The 22,976-nt window shown below is 45.6% G+C and overlaps 1 protein-coding gene across 1 annotated transcript in view; it reads right to left on the bottom strand.

The window, feature by feature from the left end:
* The window catches only part of ankmy1 (ankyrin repeat and MYND domain containing 1), an 80,890-nt gene that overhangs the window by 5,516 nt on the left and 52,398 nt on the right, over nt 1-22,976 (bottom strand). Inside the window, exon 14 of the mRNA XM_078210132.1 lies at nt 4,975-5,140. Within this exon, the coding sequence (XP_078066258.1) occupies nt 4,975-5,140 (166 nt within the window). The remainder of the gene's footprint in view (nt 1-4,974; nt 5,141-22,976) is intronic.

Genomic DNA, 22,976 nt, shown 5'->3' with positions numbered 1-22,976 from the left:
TATGCCCCCTTAGTCTACAGTGGCATACATAATAGCCACCTTTGGGAACCCTGTCCAATTAAGGATGGCAGATAGACCATAAGTATAGGAGACCAATTCAGAGGGCCCATTGTGATGACGTTTCAGAATGGAAGCACTGTCAGCAGCATTGTAAAGTTTAAAAAAGGTTTTCATGGTCTCTGCTGTCAGGCCATTGGTGTTGAAGGGAAGCCCCTCCATACCCTAGGGGGTTTGTGCTGGGCTGATGGAGAGAGTATCGATGGAGCCCTGCCCTGCCACTGGGAGGCCGCCTCAAGTTCAATTCTGGGCTCTGGAAACTGACCTCAGTGGAGGTTAGGGTGGCGGAATCCATCCCATGTGAGCAGGATCCCACTGACAGTGGCATCTCTCCCCCAATTAACCCAACATAGAGTGAAATTATCAGCATAAGAGTCTGAGATGGAGCCATAAGTCACAACATCGAAACTAGGAATTGGAAAGAAAAATACCCATCAATAAGGATTTGGGTGGTGGTCAGATGTTCAAGTAAGGCAGTTTGACGTTATTAAAAGTAATTGTAGATAATTTGTCGAAGCATTTGATTGTGGAGTTTGAATGGTGCAATCCAGGTGGCACAGTGATGCAGTGGTTAGCACTGCTATCTCACAGTGCCAAGGACCCGGGTTCAATTCTGGTCTTGAGTGACTGTCTGTGTGGAGTTTGCACATTCTCCCTGTGTCTGTAGGTTTCATCCGGGTGCTCTGGTTTCCTCCCATAGTCCAAAGATGATCTGGAGGAGGGGACTGAGTGTAGGGTATCAAAGTTTGCTGATGACACGAAGATGAGTGGGAAAATGAATTGCGTGTAAGATGCGGAAAGTCTGCAGGGAGATTTGGATAGGCTGAGCGAGTGGGCAAGGATCTGGCAGATGGAATATAACGTTAGCAAATGTGAGGTTATCCACTTTGGAAGGAATAATAGTAAACTGGAATATTATTTAAATGGAGAAAAATTACATCATGCTACTGTGCAGAGGGACCTGGGGGTCCTTGTGCACGAATCGCAAAAACTCAGTCTGCAGGTGCAGCAGGTGATCAAGAAGACGAATGGAATGTTGGCCTTTATCGCAACGGGGATAGAGTATAAAAGCAGGGAGGTCTTGCTGCAACTATACAAGGCACTGGTGAGGCCGCAACTGGAGTACTGTGTGCAGTTTTGGTCCCCTTATTTGCGAAAGGATATATTGACCTTGGAGGGAGTGCAGAGAAGGTTCACCAGGTTGATACCGGAGCTGAGGGGTGTAGCTTATGAGGAGAGATTGAACAGATTGGGTCTGTACTCGTTGGAGTTTAGAAGGCTGAGGGGTGATCTTATGGAGACATATAAGATAATGAAGGTGCTGGATAGGGTAGAGGTAGAGAGATTCTTTCCACTTAGAAGGGAAACCAGAACTAGAGGGCACAGCCTCAAAATAAGTGGGGGCCGGTTCAGAACAGAGTTGAGGGGGAACTTCTTCTCTCAGAGGGTAGTGAATCTCTGGAATTCTCTGCCCATTGAAGTGGTGGAGGCTACCTTGTTGAATATGTTTAAATCACGGGTAGATAGATTTCTGATCGATAAGGGAATTAAGGGATATGGGGAGCAGGCGGGTAAGTGGAACTGATTCGCCTCAGATCAGCCATGATCTTATTGAATGGAGGGGCAGGCCCGAGGTGCTAGATGGCCTACTCCTGCTCCTATTTCTTATGTTCTTATGTGTAGGTTATGTGGATTAATAATGGTAAATGCCCAGGATAGAGAGGGACATAGGTTGGGGTAAGATGCTCTTTTGGAGTGTGGGAGCAGACTTGATGGGCTGAATGATCTCCTAATACGAATACCAGTCCGACCGGAAACTATCTGGCCAATAAAGCTTCCAAGAGCTAGTAACAACTTCCAAAACCTTATTATTCCTAAATGGGTAATTTCTATGGAAGGAGGTGGAGGTGGTTATAGAACCATTGAATATATGAGCAGGAGGAGGCCTTTCGGCCCTTCGAGCTTGCTCTGCCATTCATTATGATCATGGCTGATCATTCAACTCAATAGGCTGATCCTGCCTTCCCCCAAATCCTCTGATCCCCTTTGCCTCAAGTGCTATAGCTAACTGCTTCTTGAAAACATTCAATTTTTGCCTCAACTACTTTCTGTGGTAGTGAATTCCACAGGCTGTCCACTCTCTAGGTGAAAAAATTTCTCCTCACTCTGTCCTAAATGGTCTAGCCTCTATCTCAGACTGTAGAATTGTTGTAAGGATTAGAGGGGGCAACTATCTCAGTGGCAGGGTGAACATGAACACATTTCTAAGTCTGAGGGATAGCAAGGAACATTGATTAATTCAGGGGACATGTTTTGCAGATGTGAGGGAGTCCAGGCCCTGGATGATGTGAGAGCTCCGCTGTGGGTAAAGCCTAACGTTGGGTGCCAAAGTCAAACAGAAAGGACTTATGGAGAGAAGCTTCTCTCATCACGATGAATAAACTGAGAGTTGAGGGAGAAACAAGAGTCATTTTCTGCTCAGATGCAGCAGCATGGTGGAGGGAATAGCCATGGAATGGAAGATGTTCCAAGCTTTGGTAAGAAACCAGAAAGCGCTGGAGAGGTTAGAAAGCCTGTAGTTGGTGCTATTTACCAGAAGGTGGGATTTGGCAGCAATGGCAATAAGACTGTTTCTGGGAAATGTTCAGATCAATTAGGATACCAAGTGCCATAAGCAGAATCTGTTCTTTGTATGGTTGATTGAGTCTCCCATTGAACCTTCTGCCTTGATCAGTATTCAACAAAATACTTTGAGTACATCACCACTGTTTTTTTTACCTTTACCTTTCAACAGCCCCACCCAGTTGAGTGGTCGGCTTACATCTCATTCCTTTGTCAGCCTTAATTAAGTTGAAAATTTTGGTTTGTGTGGGCAGTCTTCAAGGCTGCCTCCAATGTTTACAATGGAATGTTCAAAACCAAGGAACGCTCTGTTTCAGGGTCAAATCATCCCAGACAGCCTCTGTAAGGTATACTGGATCATTGATGGAATCAGGAGATCCAGCTCTAGTGGGGTCCCAGAAAACCATGCCAAACAACAGCCGAATGGTCAAGGTAGTCTTGACAGGAAATGCATCAGGAAATTTACTGGTGCTCACCCTTGGATATCCCCAAACCTTGGTTCCAACAATCTGCACCTAAACACTCTTGAATTTCAGAAGCGAAGTTGGCCTTTGCAAGTACAGGGTGTGCACTCCAGTTTGGGAAGGTAAGTCTACCTAAGTGATTTGCTCAGTAACATTGCAACAGGTTCCTGAACTCACCACTTAATGTGATGATGGGATCTGCAAAATCACGCAGGACTCCACATTAGTGCGGGCCTTCTCAGCAAAAGCTGAAGCAGAACCATGGCTGACAAGAATCAATGAAGCCAGAGTGAGAGAGCAAACCAGATCACTTAACAAAACATTGAAAGATTCTGTGAGTTACTGAGACGGTTCACTAGATTGATTCATGTTATGAAGGGGTTGTCTTCTGAGGAAAGATTGAACAGGCTAGTCTTATACTCACTGGAGTTTAGAAGAATGAGAGGTGATCTTATTGAAACATATCAGATTCTGAGGGGACTCAACAAGGTGGAGCTGAGAGATTGTTTCCTCATCTGGGGGAATCTAGAATTACGGGATATAGTTTTAGAATAAGGGGTCTCCCATTTAAGATGGAGATGAGGAATTATTTCTCTCAGACAGTTGTTAATCTTTGGAATACTGTTCCTTAGAGAGCAGTGGGGACTGGCTCATTGTCTCATTTAACCTTGAATATATTCAATGCCTTACTCCAGCTCCTATGTAGGAGATGCAAGGGACTAAGTGAGGCGAAGGAGAGACATGAGGAGTCCGATGTACTTTGCAATACGAATTTGTTACTGTCATTGAAAATCAGTATGGGAGAAACAGACCATCTCATTTGGAGAGCATTTTGTCAAAATGTCTGCCTAATGGAATCAGAGGTCGGTGTAAAGGATGATAATCGCTTGGTGCAAGTGGGGAAGGAAAAAAGGATATTGATTTTTTTTTTACTTATTGTCAGTAGAGACACAAGTGATTGAAGATTAGGACTTTATATTTCAAAGGGAGAGAACTTAACTGCTTCTTCCATGCCAGCCTCAGAGACAGCAGTGGGTTCCTGCCCATTATGGCACCTAACCTGTGCCGTTTCTCCCCAGGGTCTGCAGTGGCTTCCAGCTGCTGCCCGTTCAGCATTCTCATGAGTAGAAGCGGTTCAAACAGCAGCAATTTTAAGTGAAATGTACAAAGTAAAAATGACTAGATGGTGTTTGCAGCCGAGCAGTGAGAGCTGCAAACTGGTCCACACTCACAATGCCAGCGTTTAACCAGAAACAAGAGAGTTCAGCAATCTGATCTAGCAAACCCCTTCATGTTTTTCTGACCAGTTAGTCGACTTCCTGCCAAAAACTAAATAAACAGGCGCAATCTGTGAAGCTATCCTTGTGTGCGTTGAGCTCTGGTCCACAGGATTTGCTGTGTCAAGGCAGGACAAAACTTATTTCCAAACACACATGTTTGTAAAAAAACAAATAGGTACCGATGGTAGAAATTCTGAGCATGCTCAAACACTGAACCCACATGTATTTTTTAAGTTGGAGTTAACTATAGAACTTGCTGAAAACCCGGGGAACCTTCAAATTTGTGTTCCACAGAAATATATTTGACTTTTGGTATAATTTGTCTCCCTCCATTCTGTGTGTGGCTGTGCCACGTGGCTCACACGCTGTGTCCCCCCTCGGCTTATCCAGTAAGGTGCTCAATAGTGCATCTTTATACTGGGAGTCTGGCCTACTGTTTTTTATGAGTACTGGATCTCGAGGTTTGGCCACACCTGAAGCTATTGGAAACCTTAGCCATTTGGAGAGCTGGGCAGGCCAACATTTCACAGTTTCTGCCCCACATCTCTTACCTGGGAGCAGTATCTTGGATTTTGCTCCTCTTTTCAGAGGCCGGAGGTGATGGCAAAGTCCCATCGGCATGTCGCTCAAAGATGGCCTTTGCCGTCTGACTGATATCAGCAAAAGAAAGTGCCTCAGATGCACTAAGTTCTGAATGTGTTTCACTGGATTCCTGACCTATAAAAGCACAAATATTTTTCTGTAAGGCATTCGAAAATAAGGACAATCTAAACCTGCAGTATTCCAGTTTTCTAAAGATTGAACTATCAGAGGCAGGCTCTGGCATTTTCCTTTCACAATTTTCAACTAAATCCGAGCCTTTCTGAGCTGGATTTGACACACATCTTGCCATTTGATGGGTTGTCCTTCATCATGCGCCAGTCTCCAACATTTCTCTCTCCCAGCCTTCCGTTTTGATCAGGAGTTTTATTGTTGAGTGTTCCTGCTCTTTTCCCATTTAAGTTGTGCACTTCCTCTTTCAGGAATCCATTGCACAATCTCTTTCTCTTGTCCAGAGCTGAGGCCCTCTTCATGCCCTCCTGTTTTGCCCTAGCTTCTTGAAAAACTCAGGCCCAGGTAGTCTATCCATTCCTGCCCTAGTCTGGAAATCCATGAAGGATGATCCTGGAGCTAATCTTTACTCTGCCTCACATTCATTAACAGAGTGCAACATATTACCAGCTTACACCTCCGTAACTCAACCGCCCACTAATTTCAGTAAGTGACTCTTTATATGTACACAGTTGAAACCCAGAAAAATGCAAGCATACATTTCATGTACAATCAACAACTTTTAAAAATTTATACATAGGATGTAGGTGTCACTGGCTGGGCCAGCATTTGTTGCCCATCCCTAACTGCCCTTGAGGGGCAGTTAAGAATCAACCACATTGTTGTGGGTCTGGAGTCACATGTAGGTCAGACCTGGTAAGGATGGAAGATTTCCCTCCCTTAAAGTATAGTAGTGAACCAGATGGGGTTTTATGATAATCAACAATAGTTTCATGGTCATCTGGCTTTTAATTCCAGATTTTTATTGGATCCAGGTTTCGCCATTTGTGGTGGCAGGATTTGAACCCAAGTCCCCAGACCATTACCCTGGATCTCTGGATTACTAGTCCAGAGACAATGCCATTATACCACCGCCTGCCCTGCATCCCCATTATCTCACCTGTATTCTTATTGATTTAAGTGATGACCTCTGGGCCTTTATCTTAGTTTTGTAACAAGGGCATAATTAAGTTTAAAGTCTGAGGGTAATTTGCCTGTTTGTGTCATTTTGGTCCTGAAGGGCTATAGCCATCCATGTAGTCAGGCTACGATGGAAGGATGCTCTTTAACCCACTGTTCTTATGAGGACTGACTAGTAGACTGGGACTATATTCATTGGAATTTAGAAGAATGAGGGGGGATCTTATACAAACATATAAAATCATGAAGGGAATAGATAAGATAGAAGCAGAGAGGTTGTTTCCAACGGTGGGTGAAACCAGAATTAAGGAGCAGAACCTCAAAATAAGGGGAAGCAGATTTAGGACTGAGGAGGAACTTCACCACCCAAAGGGTTGTGATCTATGGAATTCCGTGCCCAATGAAGCAGTTGAGGCCATCTTGTTGAATATTTTTAAGGCAAGGATAAATAAATTTTTGAACATTAAAGGAATTAACGGTTATGGTGAGTGGAACTGAGTCCACGAAAAGATCAACCATGATATTAAATGGCAGAGCAGGTTTGAGGGGCCAAATGGCCTCCTTCTGCTTCTAATTCTTATGTTCCTACATTGGTTCATTGGAAGCAGTTCAAGTGCGTGGAAGGATCTACACAGCAGACTGGTGGTGGGAGAGGAAAACATGCCCAAGAGACAGGAAGGGTTAAAGGTGAGTGTCACGATGCAGGAAGGTAAAGATACAAGAAGCCCTTGGGCTCCATTGGGAATTTCAATCCACTCAACCATTCCTGAGGCTGGAGGGAGAGATTAACAATAAATGACAGATGGAAGCAAAGGGAAAGGTGCAGCCTTGAGTCTGTGGACAAGTGATGGAGCAGACCAACTCCCCGAGGTAGGGAACAGCAACAACCTGCATTTATATAGCATCCTTATCTTTATACAAAGTTCCAAGATGCTTCACAGGAGCATTATTGTTGTGGATGTGGCATCTGTCTCTTTAAGGCATCACAGCAGAAGTGAATCACCTGCTTTGAGGGACCAATGGGAACTGAGAGTGAGTGATCACACCAGAGGGTTAAGTCTTCTCTTGGGTACTTTGCTTCTGGAGCCATATTGTAAGGATATAGAACTGGGGCTGTGTCCCAGGGCAGCCTTCACGCTGCATAAACCTCCTAAGTTTCTGTATTCAACAATGTTCCTAACAAAGTCCGAAATCTATTGATGATGCCATAACAGCCATAGCATAATAATTATAAAACAAAATAGAACTATAAGGAGATGTTATCTGAGGAGCTGTAAGCGCAAATAATCAAATATTTGATCAAAGAGGTGGGTTTTAAGGAGCATCTTAAAGGGGGAATGTGGGATAGAGAGCTGGAGTAGCTTAGGAAGGGAAGTCCAGAGTTTGGGGTCAAGACAACTGAAGGCACTGGCACCAATGCTGGAACTATTAAAATCAGGGTCTAGTTAGGAGGACAGAATTAGAGGCGCACAGACATCCTGGAGGGTGGTGGGGCTGGAGGAGATTATATAGGTAGGGTGTGCGTGAGGCCATGGAGGGATTTAAAATCAAGGATGAGAATTTAAAAATAAAGGCATTGCATAACTGGGAGCCAGTGCAGGTCATCAAGCAAAGGGGTCTGGTGATTTGTATGATGACCTCAACATGAAGAACAATGGGAGCTTGGCAGGATTATAAGAATAATCATGTGATGTTAGTGTACCTTTTTAAGAGTCTTTTAAAATTCATACTCTCAGCCTTGGGTGATGTCATTGATGGGAGGAGAAAAAACTATGTGTAGCTCAGGTGACAGGGATTTCATTTTCAGTTTCAGTTTGGAGCTGCAGGTTTGAGTTTTTAGTTTTAGAAGGGACAGCAAGTTTAAAAAGAAGTGCTTTCCCTCTCTCTCTGTTTTGAAAATTCTGTTGGTTAGCTGAAAACAAGAACTTGTTTTCTTGAAGGGTGAAAACCTGCTGTTGTTGGGGGCTGGACCAGAGTCTCTGGTGTTTGAGGAAGCTGTCTTGTCTTCAAACTGTTCTGAATCTCAAGAGCATTTGACTGCAGAATTCAACTAATGGCCTCAATCCCAGTGTTATGTGAGCATTAGTCTGTGCTGTGTTAAACCTATGAAAAAGGTCTTTTGTTCATGGGATTGGTTTGATTGGAACATTGTAGAGATCTTTGTTAAGGGTTGTACGTTATCATTGTTTCTTGTATGTAATTGGTAAGTTCTTGCTAATTTTCTTACGATACATGTTAACTATATTCTTAAATAAACTTTGTTTGATAAAAGCTCCCTAGTGGGTCACTTGAATCATACCCGAAGTGAAACATCTCATGCTTATCCTAGCCAAATTCAAAATGCAAAACTTATGATTCAGGTGGCCTGCATTAAACACTTTGTTATGGTTCAGGTTAGAAACTCCAATGTCCAGAGGTGACAAAAGGGGTGGGTGAGAGTTTCAGCAACACATTAATTAAAGTTACCAGGAATCAGGCAATATTACAGAGGTGGTCTTAGTGATGACACCGGGAAATGGTTGAAAGCTCAGCCTGAGTTTGTCATGAAGACATGCTTCATGCTAAATAATGATTTTAAATCCAAAACTGAATTGTTCAAACAGGGTTGGAATTCTCCCAAAAAAATTCAAAGTGCTGAATTTTTGTAAAAACTAGAATAAATCCTGCTGATGTTTTTCAGCGGGACTTTCAAAATGAATCTCTCATACTATGTGCAGAGAGCCCTAGCGTGAATCTCAATAGAAATTGGGGGGCGGGGGGGGGGGTGGTTATCCACTGGAGAGATCGGCAGCATAGTGCTGAGTGAGCCATTGTTCACGCACCGAGCTGTCAGAACGGACATTGGTACATGTACAGTGGCCCTGCACTGTTGGCCTCCCGATCGCTGGCCAGCTCCGTGACCCTGCAACACTGATTTGCAGAGCCCCCCTGCCCCCCCCCCCCCCCCCCCCCCCACATCACTGGCCTTCTGGATGTGTCTGGGCCCAGCCCACCTCGAACGCACCTCCCCCCCCGCTTGTCAGTCCCGATCTCCCGATTTTCCTGCCACCGCCCCAACCCGATGTCCAGCCCCGATTGCTGGCCTCTCTCCTTCTGTCACTGATCCCAAAGTGCAGAGTGGCAGCGACATCCCCCACCTCCTTCACACTGCCTGATGCCAGGTGTGCAGTGCCAAGATGTGCCTTGGGCAGTGCCCTACCTCTACTTTTGCCTCTGGCAGCTTGTTCCTGGCATTCCTCTGTGTGGGGGAAAAACAATTGCCCCTCTGAACCGTTTTGTATCTTTCCCCTCTCACCTTAAACCTATGCCCTCTAGTTTTAGACTTCCCTATCTTTGGGAAAAGAGATATTGACTATCTACCTTATCTATGCTCCTCATTATTTTATAGACCTCTATAAGATCCTATGTGACCCCTAAGCCTCCTACACTCCAGGGAAAAAAGTCCCAGTCTACCCAGCCCCTCCTTATAACTCAAACTATCAAGTCCCGGTAGAATCCTAGTAAATCTTTTCTGCACTCTTTCTAGTTTAATAATATCCCTTCTATAATCGAGTGGCCAGAACTGTACACAGTATTCCAGGTGTGGCCTTACTAATGTCTTGTACAACTTCAAGACATCCCAACTCCTGTGTTCAATGTTCTGACCAATGAAACCAAGTATGCCAAATGCCGCCTTCACCACTCTGTCCACCTGTGACTCCATTTTCAAGCAGCTCTGAACCTGAACCCTAGATCTCTTTGTTCTGTAACTCTCCCCAATGCACTACCATTAACTGAGTAGGTCCTGCCCTGATTCGATCTACTAAAATGCATCACCTCACATTTATCTAAATTAAATTCCATTTGCCATTCATCAACCCACTGGTCCAATTGATCAAGATCCTGTTGCAATCCTAGATAACCTTCTTCACTGTCCACTATGCCATGAACCTTGGTGTCATCTGCAAACTTACTAACCATGCCTCCTAAATTCCCATCCAAATCAATATAATATAAATGACAAATAACAGTGGACCCAGCACCGATCTCTGAGGCACACCACTAGTCATAGGCCTCCAGTTTGTAAAATAACCCTCTACTGTCTTCTGTCATTAAGCCAATTCTCACCCTGGATCCCATGAGATTTAACCTTGCGCAACAACCTACCATGCGGTACCTTGTCAAGGGCCTTGCTAAAGTCCATATAAACAACATCGACTACACTGCCCTCATCTGCCTTCTTGGTCACCCCCTTCAAAGAACTCAATCAAATTTGTGAGACATGATTTTCCACTCACAAAGCCATGCTGACTGTGCCTAATCAGTCCTTGTCTCTCTAAATGCCTGTAGATCCTGTCTCTCAGAGTACCTTCTAACAACTTGCCCACGAGGGATGTTAGGCTCACCAGGCTGTGGTTCCCAGGCTTTTCCCTGTAGCCCGTCTTAAACAAAGACACAACATTTGCCACCCTCCAATCTTCAGGCACCCCACCTGTGGCTGTCGATGATTCAAATATCTCTGCTAGAGGACCCGCAATTTCCTCCCTAGCCTCCCACAACATCCTGGGATACACTTCTTCAGGTCCTGTGGATTTATCTATCTTGATGCGCTTTAAGACTGCCAGCACCACCTCCTCTGTAATATGTATACACCTCAAGACATCATTATTTATTTCCCCAAAATGGAATACCTGTTTGAAAGGAGAATAGCCACAGGAGATTCCTGCACTATCTGCCTGCCTCTCCTAGTAGTAACCTCTGCCTTTGCTAAACTCCACAAAACCTGCCTTAAACAGCACTTAAACAACTAAGTACTCAATAAATAAGCAAGCATATCCTTTTCTTAATGGAAATGTGTCAAAGAAGGAGAAGAAAAAGAGGGGAGCCGTTCACCCCCTCCTCAGCTGATTGTAACAGAGTCAAATACGATGCCATGGTTGTGAACAGTCTGGTTGAGTCTCAGATGGTTGCCAGGCTGCGGGATGGAGCTGATGGTTAGGGAGTGTAGTTTTTGACAAGAACTGGAGACTTTGGTCTTCTCAAAGTATATTGGGGGGAAATTTCTGCTTAATCATTGTTGGATGTTGGAGAAGTATTCTGACAAATTAGAGACAATGGACGTGTCAAGAGAGGTGGTGTTATCAGCATACATGTGAAAACAAAGGCTGTGCCTTTGAATAATGTTGCTGAGGAGCAGTATGTAGATGAGAAATAGGATGGGGCCAAAGATAAATCCTTGGTGGACACCAGAGATAAAGGTGCAGGAGTGGGAAGGAAAGGTATTGTAAGTGATTCTCTGGGTATGATTAGATTGATCAGCATGCAAGCAGTTGAGAGCAGAGCTGCACAATGGTGAAATTGTGTCAGAGGATGATGATGATGTGGTCAACCGGGTCAAAGACTGCAGGCAAATTGAGAAGGATGAAGAGAGAAAGTTTCCCATTGTCACAATTAAGCAGAATATCATTCAGCACGTTGATAAGAGCTGTTTCAGTGCGGCGGCAGGAATGGGAACCTGATAGGAGGAATCAAAAATGGAATTCTGGGACAGGTAGGCACGGATTTGGGAGGTGACAACTTGTTCAATGACAGACGCAAATTACTGCGGATGCTCGAAATCTGAAACAAAAACAGAAAATGTAGGAAAATCTCAGCAGGTCTGACCGTATCTGTGCAGGGAGAACAGACCTAACGTTTCAAGTCTGGATGACTCTTCGTCAGATCTCTGAGTTCAAGGACATAGAGGAAAGGGAGGTTGGAGAAAGGATGGTAATTTGCAAGGAACAGTGGGGTTAAGCAGTTTTGTTTGAGGAAAGGGATGGTAATGGTAGATCCAGAGAGGGACAACGGGATCTGTTAGCAATATCAGCGAACATGGAGGCAGGAGGGGAAGCTGGGTAAGAAGCAGCTTAGTGAGAATAGGATCGAGGGAACAGGACGTGGATTTCATTGACAAGTTGGGCTCAGGGAGGGCATAAGGGGAGATAGGAGAGAAACTGGAGCAAGATACATATTCAGGGCTAAGGCAAAGGTTTGCGCGGGGAGGGTTGTTTGGCACAATGGGCTAGAGGATGAGAGGTAAGTGGCAGAGACAGCTGATTGGATGGTCTCAATTTTAGTGATGAAGGAACCCATGTGCTCTTCACACTTATGGAGGTGAGGGTAGCGGAGACATGGGAGAGGTGTTTAAGATGGTTAGCGGCAGAGAAAAGAAACTGGGATTATCTTTGCATTTCCTGGAATAATGAAGAGCTTGGACAGACAAGAGCAAGACCGGATAATGTTTAACGCAGTTCATCCCGATCTGGCTGTGGATGGTTCACACTGTTGTTCACCATATTTGTAATATCTTGGAAAGAGTGGTGGCCACCAAGGGGGATAACTAAAGAACTATTTATTAACAGGAATAATTATATACGGAGTGAGTAAGATGCTACCGATTTCTCCACTCTGGTCTCCAGACTGCCTGGGAGAGCCCAAACGCAGTGCCAGGATTCAGGTGCTTCAGCCTGATTGGCTGAATGGGTCACATGACCCTCTGAAACCTCACCTATTAAAGGGACTCACATTTCAGTCTGTATTCCTTGGCCTTAATGGGAGGGGAAATAGGGTGAGAGGGAGAGACTAATGAGGATGAAGGTCTTGAAGGGGAGGTCAGGGTGTGGATCAGCAGATCAATAGTTGTAGAAATGTTGTGGTGAACGGTGAGCCGATTGCCAAATAGTTGGCATTTTGCAAGAACAATCGTAAGTGAACTGGGTGAGAGTTTCTTTCTGGCACTGACAGAGGAGGCAGTAGGTAGTGGTTGGAAGGAGGGTGATGCTAGATGTAGGGGGCGATTGATACAGGGAAGAGACAGCCTTATCTGTGATTGACACACTGGGAGGCCACATGGGATGTCAAGATCAAAAAGGTGACTGCGGGTTGATGAGTTTATACGGATAACAGAGCAGTGAACTCATAGGAGAGGGAACCTGAGGAGTTGAAATGGAGAGAGCTGAGGCTGAGGGAGAAAAGCAATGTAGATGCACTGTTTCAGATGACGAATGAGCATAGCATTTGGGAGGTTGGTAGAGAGCCAAGATTTTAAAAGCAATTGCTCATGGGGAGTGTTCCCCTGTGTACCATCCCCTCAGGTCCGGACTGCTGCTTATAAAGATCTGGAAAGCACTGCCTGAATGGCTGGTGAAGGCAATTTAAGAAGAGATTTCTGAAGGGAATTGGATAAATATGTGGGGCAGAGATAAAGTGCAGGAAAGTGAGATTAATTGGATAGCTCTTTACAACAGCCAGCACAGGTATAATGGGTTGAATGGCCTCCTTCTTTGCTGTGTATGTTTTTATGATTCTAGTCCAGTCAGTCCAGATCATTGCTGCCACTGCATGTGGTGGCTGTGTAATCCATGCAGCAAACAGCACAACTTTACATCAGCTTCCTTGTCTAACTTGACCCCAGTGCAAGAGGTGCCCTCTGGCATGGTCAAGTGATCATGTCAAAGCTGCAGATATTGGTGCAGCCAATCTGGCAGCGCTGCCTGTAAGCCACCCTGCTGTGCCACCTCTCAGTGCGGTGCCATGGAAGTAAAGACGTTTGGTGATTGGCAGGAGTCTGAGGAAGACACCCCAGTATTACATTCCAACAGGCTCTCACTTAATTGAGTGGCACCACGGGGGTGATGGGGAGGGGGAGGTGATGGGGAGGGGGAGGCCTCTTGATACACTTCCTTTAGAAACAATAGACCTTGCATTTATACAGCACCTTTCACAATCTCTGCACATCCCAAATCGATTTACGGCCAGTGAAGTACTTTTGAAGTTTGGTCACTGCTGTGATGTAGGAATGATGTGGAGATGCCGGCGTTGGACTGGGGTAAACACAGTAAGAGTTTTAACAACACCAGGTTAAAGTCCAACAGGTTTATTTGGTAGCAAATGCCATTAGCTGCATTTGCTACCAAATAAACCTGTTGGACTTTAACCTGGTGTTGTTAAAACTCTTACTGTGATGTAGGAAGCACAGCAGACAACGAGGCTCCAAAAACAGCAACAAGATAAATGAAAAGATAAGCTGTTTACTTGTGAGGTTGGCCGCTGAAGGATGAATATTGATGAACATTGCCCTTGCTAGAAAATGGTGCTGAGGGATCTTTTACTCTTGCCCGAGGGGAAAGGCAGGGTGGTGGTTTAAAATCTGATTTAAAAGGCAGCACTTTGTAAGAGTGAGGCACGCCCTCAGTACTGCAACATTGTGCCAGCCTAGATCTTGTACTCAAATCTCTAGAGTGAACCTGAAACCGAAAATGATTATAACTCAAAGGCAAGAGTGCTGCCAAGAGAGCCAAGACCGTGGGTGGTCACAGGTAAGAACTAAAGGACATATCATCTCTCATCCAGCTGGCATCCTGCCATGTGCCGTACCTACAAACATGTCAGACACGAGGATTTCCAATGGGAAATCCACTGGTGTCAGCAGGTAGAAAAATAATTTACAACAGAAGAATCCTTCTGTCATCATGGAGGTAAAAGAAGCGAGACAAACATTTAGGAAGAATGGTTAAGAAATGCCATACCCTTTTGATCGCTATCGCCAAGAAACTTCATAGTGTTAATTGTCTATCAAATGGGCTTGAATTGTAACCAGATGGTGGATAATAATAACAAAGAACAATACAGCACAGGAACAGGCCCTTCGGCCCTCCAAGCCCGTGCTGCTCCCTGGTCCAAACTAGACCATTCTTTTGTATCCCTCCATTCCCACTCCGTTTATGTGGCTATCTAGATAAGTCTTAAACGTTCCCAGTGTGTCCGCCTCCACCACCTTGCCCGGCAGCGCATTCCAGGCCCCCACCACCCTCTGCGTAAAATACGTCCTTCTGATATCCGTGTTAAACCTCCCCCCCCCCCCTCACCTTGAACCTATGACCCCTCGTGAACGTCACCACCGATCTGGGAAAAAGCTTCCCACCGTTCACCCTATCCATGCCTTTCATAATGGGAGGCTCTCGGGGGTAATGACAGGGCAGATGTTGAGAGCTTGTTTCCCCTGGTGGGAGGGACTAGGACCAGAGGGCACAATCTCAGAGTAAGGGGACGTCCATTTACGACAGAAGTGAGGAGGAATTTCTTCTCAAATCTGTGGAATTCTTTACAGGGAGCTGTGGAGGCTGGGTCATTAAGTACGTTCAAGGCTGAGGTAGACAGATTTTTAATCTGTAAGGGAATCAAGGGTTATGGAGTTAAGGTGGGGAAGTGACCTTGTACTCTCTTCCACCTTCTTACATCAGGAAAAAGATATGAAAGTCTGAGGTCATGTACCAACCAACTCGAGAACAGCTTCTTCCCCCCTGCCACCAGACTTTTGAATGAACCTACCTCGCATTAAGTTGATCTTTCTCTACACTCTAGCTATGACTGTACCATTACATTCTGCACGCTCTCCTTTCCTTCTCTATGGACTGTATGCTTTGTCTGTATAGTGCGCAAGAAACAATACTTTTCACTGTATACTAATACATGTGACAATGAGAAATCAAGTTGGGTGACTGTCTGTGTGGAGTTGCACCTTCCTCCCCCGTGTCTGTGTGGGTTTTCTCTGGGTGCACCAGTTTCCTCCCACCGTCCAAAGATGTGCAGGTTAGGTGGATTAGCCATGCTAAATGTGTGGGGTTACAGGGATAGGGTGGAGTAAAGGACTTGGATAAGATGCTCTTTTGGTGAGTCAGTGCAGACTCGATGGACTGAATGGCCTCCTTCTGCACTGTAGGGATTCTAAGTGGATAAACAAAAGCTTCAGTTCTACCCTTCTCTGCCTGGCTCTTCTTGGGAGTTGTAACCCTGAGTGCCAATTAACAATTGTTAACTACCTCAGGAGCATGGAGCCTGGCCCTGACATGCCCCAAAATATGTATCAGGTACCTGCGTGAATGAGGCAGACCGACACACATCTGGCAGGAAGGAAGAGTGGGCCTATTCTGACTGTGTGACCTTTTAACATTTAGATTTTTTCAAGGCTTCTGGATACAGGCGAGGAAAGCATGCACAAAATTGAGTTATTTTCCTTACCTTGAAGAGCAGTGGGTTGCGGCCCTGCTTCTGAGCTCCAAGCCCTAGGTTCAAGTCCCGCTCTAGGACTTGATGGCAAGGAAGTTGCGTTCATAAGATGGCCAAGCAGATTGAATATCGACCAGTAAATCTTTCCAACACACATCAATGGCAGATGGTAAGATCAGGGGAGATTCCTGGCCAGCCATGTGATGGAAAGGAAATTCGAGCTGCTACCATTACTATCCATAGCTCTGGGACTATAACGTGAATGCAAAAGTGCATGTTGCCACACCAACTTGGACACTTTGCAGTGGGTGGGGAGCGAGGGGGGAGAGTAGAGAAGGCAGGAAGTGGGTGGGATCAATTGGCTGGACGACCATTGTGGATTTGATTGGTGTCAGCAGCATGGGGTTAGATCCCCATGGATTTGGGATGTTTCTCCTTGTCGTACCCGCGGTGGAGGCCGTGGCGCTGTTCAACCTGGCTTCACGCAGGGAACTGAAGGAGATTCTCGTTACAAATGGGGAGGTGAATCATTGTACTCAACTAAAGGCAACCTTAAAGGGTAAGTAATTTTAGATGTTGCAACTGCACATCTTTCAAATGCTTGTGCTGGACACCAGCTTATAAGAGTGATGCACAGAGGCTTCTGATTCTTACACAAATTTGTTACTATCTGCCACTCTGTGAGTGCAGCCCAGCTCCCAGAGCCCAGCTTGAAACACTTCCTTCTGACCTCAGCACAGGTCTCCTCCCTTGGAGATTCATCACCCAGTGAGGAGGACTGGAAAAAATTGGAGGGTGGATGGAATGGGTGGAACATCCATTTTAATGTGGGGAAACGTGAGGAAGGAAAATCAAAGATCGGGAGTGTGCGTGCAGTAGAAAACAGCACTGCTGAGCTCAGCAGTTCAGATATATAATTCTCTGAAGGTTCAGATGGATGAAACAATGCAAAATAGCCAATGACGTTTTGGGTTTTATAAATAGTGAATAATAGTAATAATGGCCGGAATTCTCCGACCTACCCCACGGCTGGGATTCTCTGGTCCTGTTGCTGTGAATGGAGGTTTGGCTGAGCACCAAAATCTCTGTTCTCACTGGCAGTGGGGGTGGGATGAACGAGATCAGAGAATCCCGGCAAGTGACTTATTACAAAACAATTGTCATAGTTAGACCACCTTGAGTTTTGGGTGCTCTGTTATTAGAAAGGACATTACCTTTGGAAACAACACAGTGTAGATTTTACCAGGAGAATATCATGGGGTGAGAAATAGTCATGAGATGAAGCTTGAGATACTAGAGATAGTTTTGAGGAGGAGGGAAGGATTTACTAGATGTTTTAAAAAATGAAGAAGTCTTGATGGCGTAAACTAGTAAATATCGCTGGTCATCAATTTACAATTGTCACTGAACGTGTAAGATGTGAATTACAAGATTTTTCTTAGCCTATTAATCTGTGGAATGTTTGTGCTAGGGATGGAAACTATTGGATCATTTAAGGAAAAATTGGATAAATTATTGGAAGCACAAAAGAAAATGGATTGTGAGTAAAGAGGAGTATGCTATGGGTCTTGGTTTGGATTGCTCTACTATGATGGGTAGAATAGCCTCTTGCTCTCCTTCAATCTCCTGTGGTTTGATGGTTTCAATGATTGAGAACATACGTGTAACAAGGTTCGGTTTTATACTTTCATGGGAATGTGATCGCTGGCCAGGCCAGCATTTATTACCCATCACTAACTACCCCTTGAGAAGGTGGCAGTGAATTGCCTTCTTGAACCGCTGCGGTCCATGTAGTGTAAGTGCACCCTTAGTGCTGTTAGGGAGGGAGTCCCAGGATTTTGACCCAGCAACAGTGAAGGGACGGCCGCTATATTTCCAAGTCAGGATGGTGGAAGATTGCAGTATAGCGACAGTATAGCGGGAGCATTCACTGAGTAAATTTTCCATGATGTTTTTATATATAGATGTTTCCAGGAAGAATGGGATAATTTTCCACCCCACCACCCCTTCGATTGTACCCATGAAGAGAGACCCATTATTTCAAGTGAATACGAAGTAACGTCTCCCAGAATTTGCACCTTCCTGCCACACTGTGACGGGGAATTCTAACATTTCCACACTGAAGTTTATGGATTGTGGTAAAAGGGAAAAAACACAGACATACAGACAGATCTGGTCCAAAGCTAAACTGGGGATTTAAAATGCTCCGGATCAATTATAAGAGAGAAGCATCCCAGCTGAGTAAGAGAATAATATGAGCTGTCAGGAGCTGAGTCTATCTACTTGTAATTGTGAGCAGGCAATCAGAAACTATAGCCTTTCCATGATTAAGACACTGATGAATGAGAAGACCCTAATAGAAAAACAATCTCCTGCCTAATGGACTAACAATAAAAACCTCGCATTGCAAAAATAGCCGTCTTGTAGTCAGAAATGCACCAAATCCCTTGTGCTTGCCCTTTAATGAAGCAGTGGCTGTATGGAGCACAGAGAGACATCAGCGGATATTTTGAGGAAAAACCAGGGATAAAATGGCTGCCTCTAGCAAAGGCAGGTCTCTCAATATCTTCCTTCACTCCTATAGTCTGCGAGGCTTTCAAAGCCCAAGCTCTCTGCCTCTCCAACCTTATGGAGTTGTGTGGTGTTCTGCACTAAGGCCTGTTCTGAGGGATTGAGCCTTGCATAAAGTCTCACTTTTAAACTTAGGGACTTAAACAAGAGAATCTAGAGACTATTGGGTCCTATCGCACAGAAGGAGGCCATTTGGTTTATGGTGCCTGAATCAGTTCATCTGGATGAGATGCCTAATTAGTCCCATTCCCCTGCCCCAGTAGCCCTGAAAATATTTCCTTTTTAAATATATCCAATTGATCGGTGGAAGAAAGGAAATTGCTAATTAGATTTGTGCCGCCTTAAATTTGGACTTGTCCAACTGTTTTTTGTCTCCAAGGGGAGGGCAGGAATTGTGGTGCAAAAAAGATGCACTTTAGATTCCTTTTAGAGAAAAAACAATTCTTCTCTCCCCTTCTGGCCCTGCACCATTTTAATGTGGCTTTTTTGATGGGTCGGGAAGGGCTGGTTTGCAGAATGTGCACACATTCCTCCCAGGGCAGGGTCTCCATTGTGAGGGCCACTGGAAAATTGTTGTTTCTCCCACCCACAATTTTCCTGTGGTGGTGCGGGGTTTGGAAAGTCCAAAAATAAATGTCTCCTTGAAGAGTTGTGACCATTGCGGGGAAAGCCAGATAGCTAAAACAGGTAAGTGTGAAAGGTGTTCACATCTTCAAATATCTAGTGAATGCTGTCTTGTAACATGGATGCATTTTTAATGCAGCTATTACATGGTTTGTGAGGATTGTTCATAGTGCATGCATGCTGTGTGAGTGGCTGTGGAGCATACATAGGAGGAGTGGAGGTATCATGGAGAAGTCTGTGGGGACATGGGGTGGCATTGATGATCTGATGGGACATGTTGGTATGGGGGTGTGGGTGAGTGCTAAGGTTTAGGGGACCTTTAAACGTTGTTGGGCTCTGGGCTGCTATGTTGGAGAACCCAGGTGGGCCTGCTAACTGATCTGCCTCCCCAGCCAAACTCCTCACACACTCTACTGTGCTTGCAAAATGCATCGTGGGCCCAATCCCTGTGTGAAAAGAGAAAAATCCAGGGCATGTTACACATGGATCGGTTGTGCATTATGGAGGGCACAAAAGTACGAGGGTCAGGTTTACCTGAACCCGCACGGACATGCAGTCCATCAGTTCACTGGTGCCTGATGCCAGTCATCTGGAGAGTTGGCAGCAAGCCGATGTTGACAGGCTCTTTGTTATTTCACACTCTAGTGAGTGTTGATTAGAAGTAGGCGGAATTTCCATCTGTGATTGGAGGGCAGTTCCACCTTGGAGGGCTGTCGGTCAATTAGGTTGGCCGACCACTCTCCAGCCCATTCAGGCATTGCGCTGAAGTGGGCGGAAGAGGTCCTGCAGCGCTGTGCATGAGACTCAGGAACTGCAGTGCTGATAAGTACCAGGGACCCAGGGAGAGGAGGGTAGGGGAGGCCCTGAGGGGGTGGGGCGGAGGTCAAGAGGTGGCGGGGCAGCCCATTAATTCACTGGCAGTTTACACTCAGTTGACTTCTGTGGTTAACTGAAGTAGACAGGAAGAAATAAATAGATAAATATAATTAATAAAGGGGGCACGGTAGCACAGTGGTTAGCACTGCTGCTTCACAGCTCCAGGGACCTGGGTTCGATTACCGGCTTGGGTCACTGTCTGTGTGGAGTTTGCACATTCACCTCGTGTCTGCGTGGGTTTCCTCCGGGTGCTCCGGTTTCCTCCCACAGTCCAAAGATGTGCGGGTTAGGATGATTGGCCATGCTAAAATTGCCCCTTAGTGTCCTGGGATGCGTAGATTAGAGGGATTAGCGGGTAAAATATGTAGGGATATGGGGGTAGGGCCTGGGTGGGATTGTGGTCGGTACAGACTCGATGGGCCGAATGGCCTCTTTCTGTACTGTAGGGTTTCTATGTAATGTCACCATATTCCCAGATGACCATCGGCTGCTCTCTCCTTTTAAGAGGGAGTTGACAGGTGGTGATTTTAACCTGAGGATCACAACACCTCAGGCGAGGGACAAGGTTGAGAAGGTGGAGCCTTCATGAATACCCTCAGCTGGTATGGGAATTGAAGTACTCTTACTGTGTTTACCCCAGTCCAACGCCGGCATCTCCACATCAAGGGAATTGAACCCATGCAATGGACATTGCTCTGCATCCCTAACCAATTCACTTATACATAATTCATATATTGTGAGAGATTAGAGGTGAAGATAGAGGTAGAGTGAGCGAGAGATACAGACATCAAGGAGAAGCTAAGGAACAAATGCTGAGACACAGCCAGAATATCCATTCGTCAGACATGAACTGGAAAATTAGCGTGTCTAAAGCCCCTCTCCCTCATCACAATGTGACTGTGTGAGGAAACTGGATGACAGGTCACACCTTCACTATCTGCATCTATCACCCTTCCTGAAGTAATCCACCTCATCTACAAAGGATGCTCATTATTGGAACCCTTACCACCCCCAGGCTCTACCCTCCTCCCCAACCTGCCAACTTCTCCAGAAAATACATTAGATGATAGCTCAATTAATAATCTTAAAAATCTGAGGTTGGTGTAAGGATATGGAAGCAACCCGGGTGGGTGGAGTTCAGATACAGCTCTGCACTGAATGACAAAACAGACTTGAGGAGCTGAATGATCCACTCTGGTTCCGATGTTCTTATGGTCTGAAGCTCACGCCTGCACTGGAGGAAGCTCTGTCTTTGTGTATGTAGGGGGTTCAATCAAGCAGCCACACAATCTGACCACACATGCACTTGTGGAGGTGATGTGGAGCCAGTGAGACCTATATACCATCTCTTTTTGGGAGGAAGTGCCACATCTTGCACCACTTGGGCAGGTGACGGGCCTTCCTCAGAATCAAGGACCCCGGGGACGGAGATCCCATCCGCCAAGAGCTGTCAGCCAATCAGGGGCCTGCAGTTCTTCTGTACTCAGCGGCACCACCAGGGAGGTGATGGCTGCTGCTGGTACTACACCCACCAGAGGCCTAGCATCCAGGCGGGCCACAGGTGAGTGATGGTGGGACTGGGGAGTCACAAGCAGCAAGGGTAGAGTGGTGGCTCTCAATGGGACCTCCTCCTTCCAAATGCTGGTTCCCTTGATCAGGTACCGAGTGTGTTTGAATGAGGAAGACGCTTGACAAGCTTTCATGTAAACTGCCAGGGTTTGCTTGTCATGCTCCCACATGGCGAGTTGTCTGCCCACCGCTGGGTTAACACTAGTGGCAGCAAGATAAGACCCTTAAGTGGACACTAATTGCTAGCTTTAGGGCCTCGATTAGTAGCAGGGTGGAGGAGCCATCGTTTCCGCCATGGACATAATCGGGGTGGAGGCAGGAGGGTCCCCTGGCCATCATTAAATGCCCCCTTCTCACCCCGCCACCAAACCTGCCATGGGGGAAAGCAGCCTTTCTTTCCTCCTCAGCACCATCCCAAAGAACTGAGGACCAGTTGTAACCAGCATCCTCAAAGAACAATCAATTACTAATCATGCTCAAGCATTATTAATCATAGTTCGGCTCTACAGCAGAGTATTATGCCCACTGCTAGGTACTATGTTTTCAGAAGGATGTAAAGGATTTGACATGGGCATTGAAGAGTTTTACAAGAATAGCAGCAGGGAAGAGGGACTTTAGTTATCTGGAGAGACTAGAATTTTTCCATTCTGCCCATCCCGGGAATTGGAGCAGGTGAGGGGCTGAGCATGGAAAGGTCCATTGACCTCAGGCGAGATTTTCTGGTTTCGGGGCGAGCGCGGCCGGAAAATCCCACCCGAGTCATTCTCGGAGCAGACAAGGTTAAGAGGCGATTTAATAGGTACGTCGTGTCTCTGAGACAAGAACGAGATCATAAATTGTTCATATCAAATCTTACATTTTTTGCTTATGTGAAAAGTGGACCTTGCAGAACCAAAAGATGGCAAACGGGCTGGGAAATGTCAGCAGATAGGCAAAAATGTACACTGGTTGTGAACTTCCTGGGCCATTTTTTTTCCACGTAATCAGCCTCGCGCTGGGGAACAAATTGAGGCTGATTATAATATGGAAATCATAATTTACATCTATTAGCGCAATCATCTGGGCGCGCTAATATTTCTGACCCCACCGGTGGAGGTCCACATCAGTGGGAATCACGTATAGAATCATAGAAACCCTACAGTACAGAAAGAGG

Source organism: Mustelus asterias, chromosome 3 (genome assembly GCF_964213995.1).
Source record: "Mustelus asterias chromosome 3, sMusAst1.hap1.1, whole genome shotgun sequence".
Lineage (NCBI taxonomy): Eukaryota > Metazoa > Chordata > Chondrichthyes > Carcharhiniformes > Triakidae > Mustelus > Mustelus asterias.
Note: the sequence above shows the minus strand (reverse complement) of the source record. Positions and strands in the feature narration are given on the sequence as shown.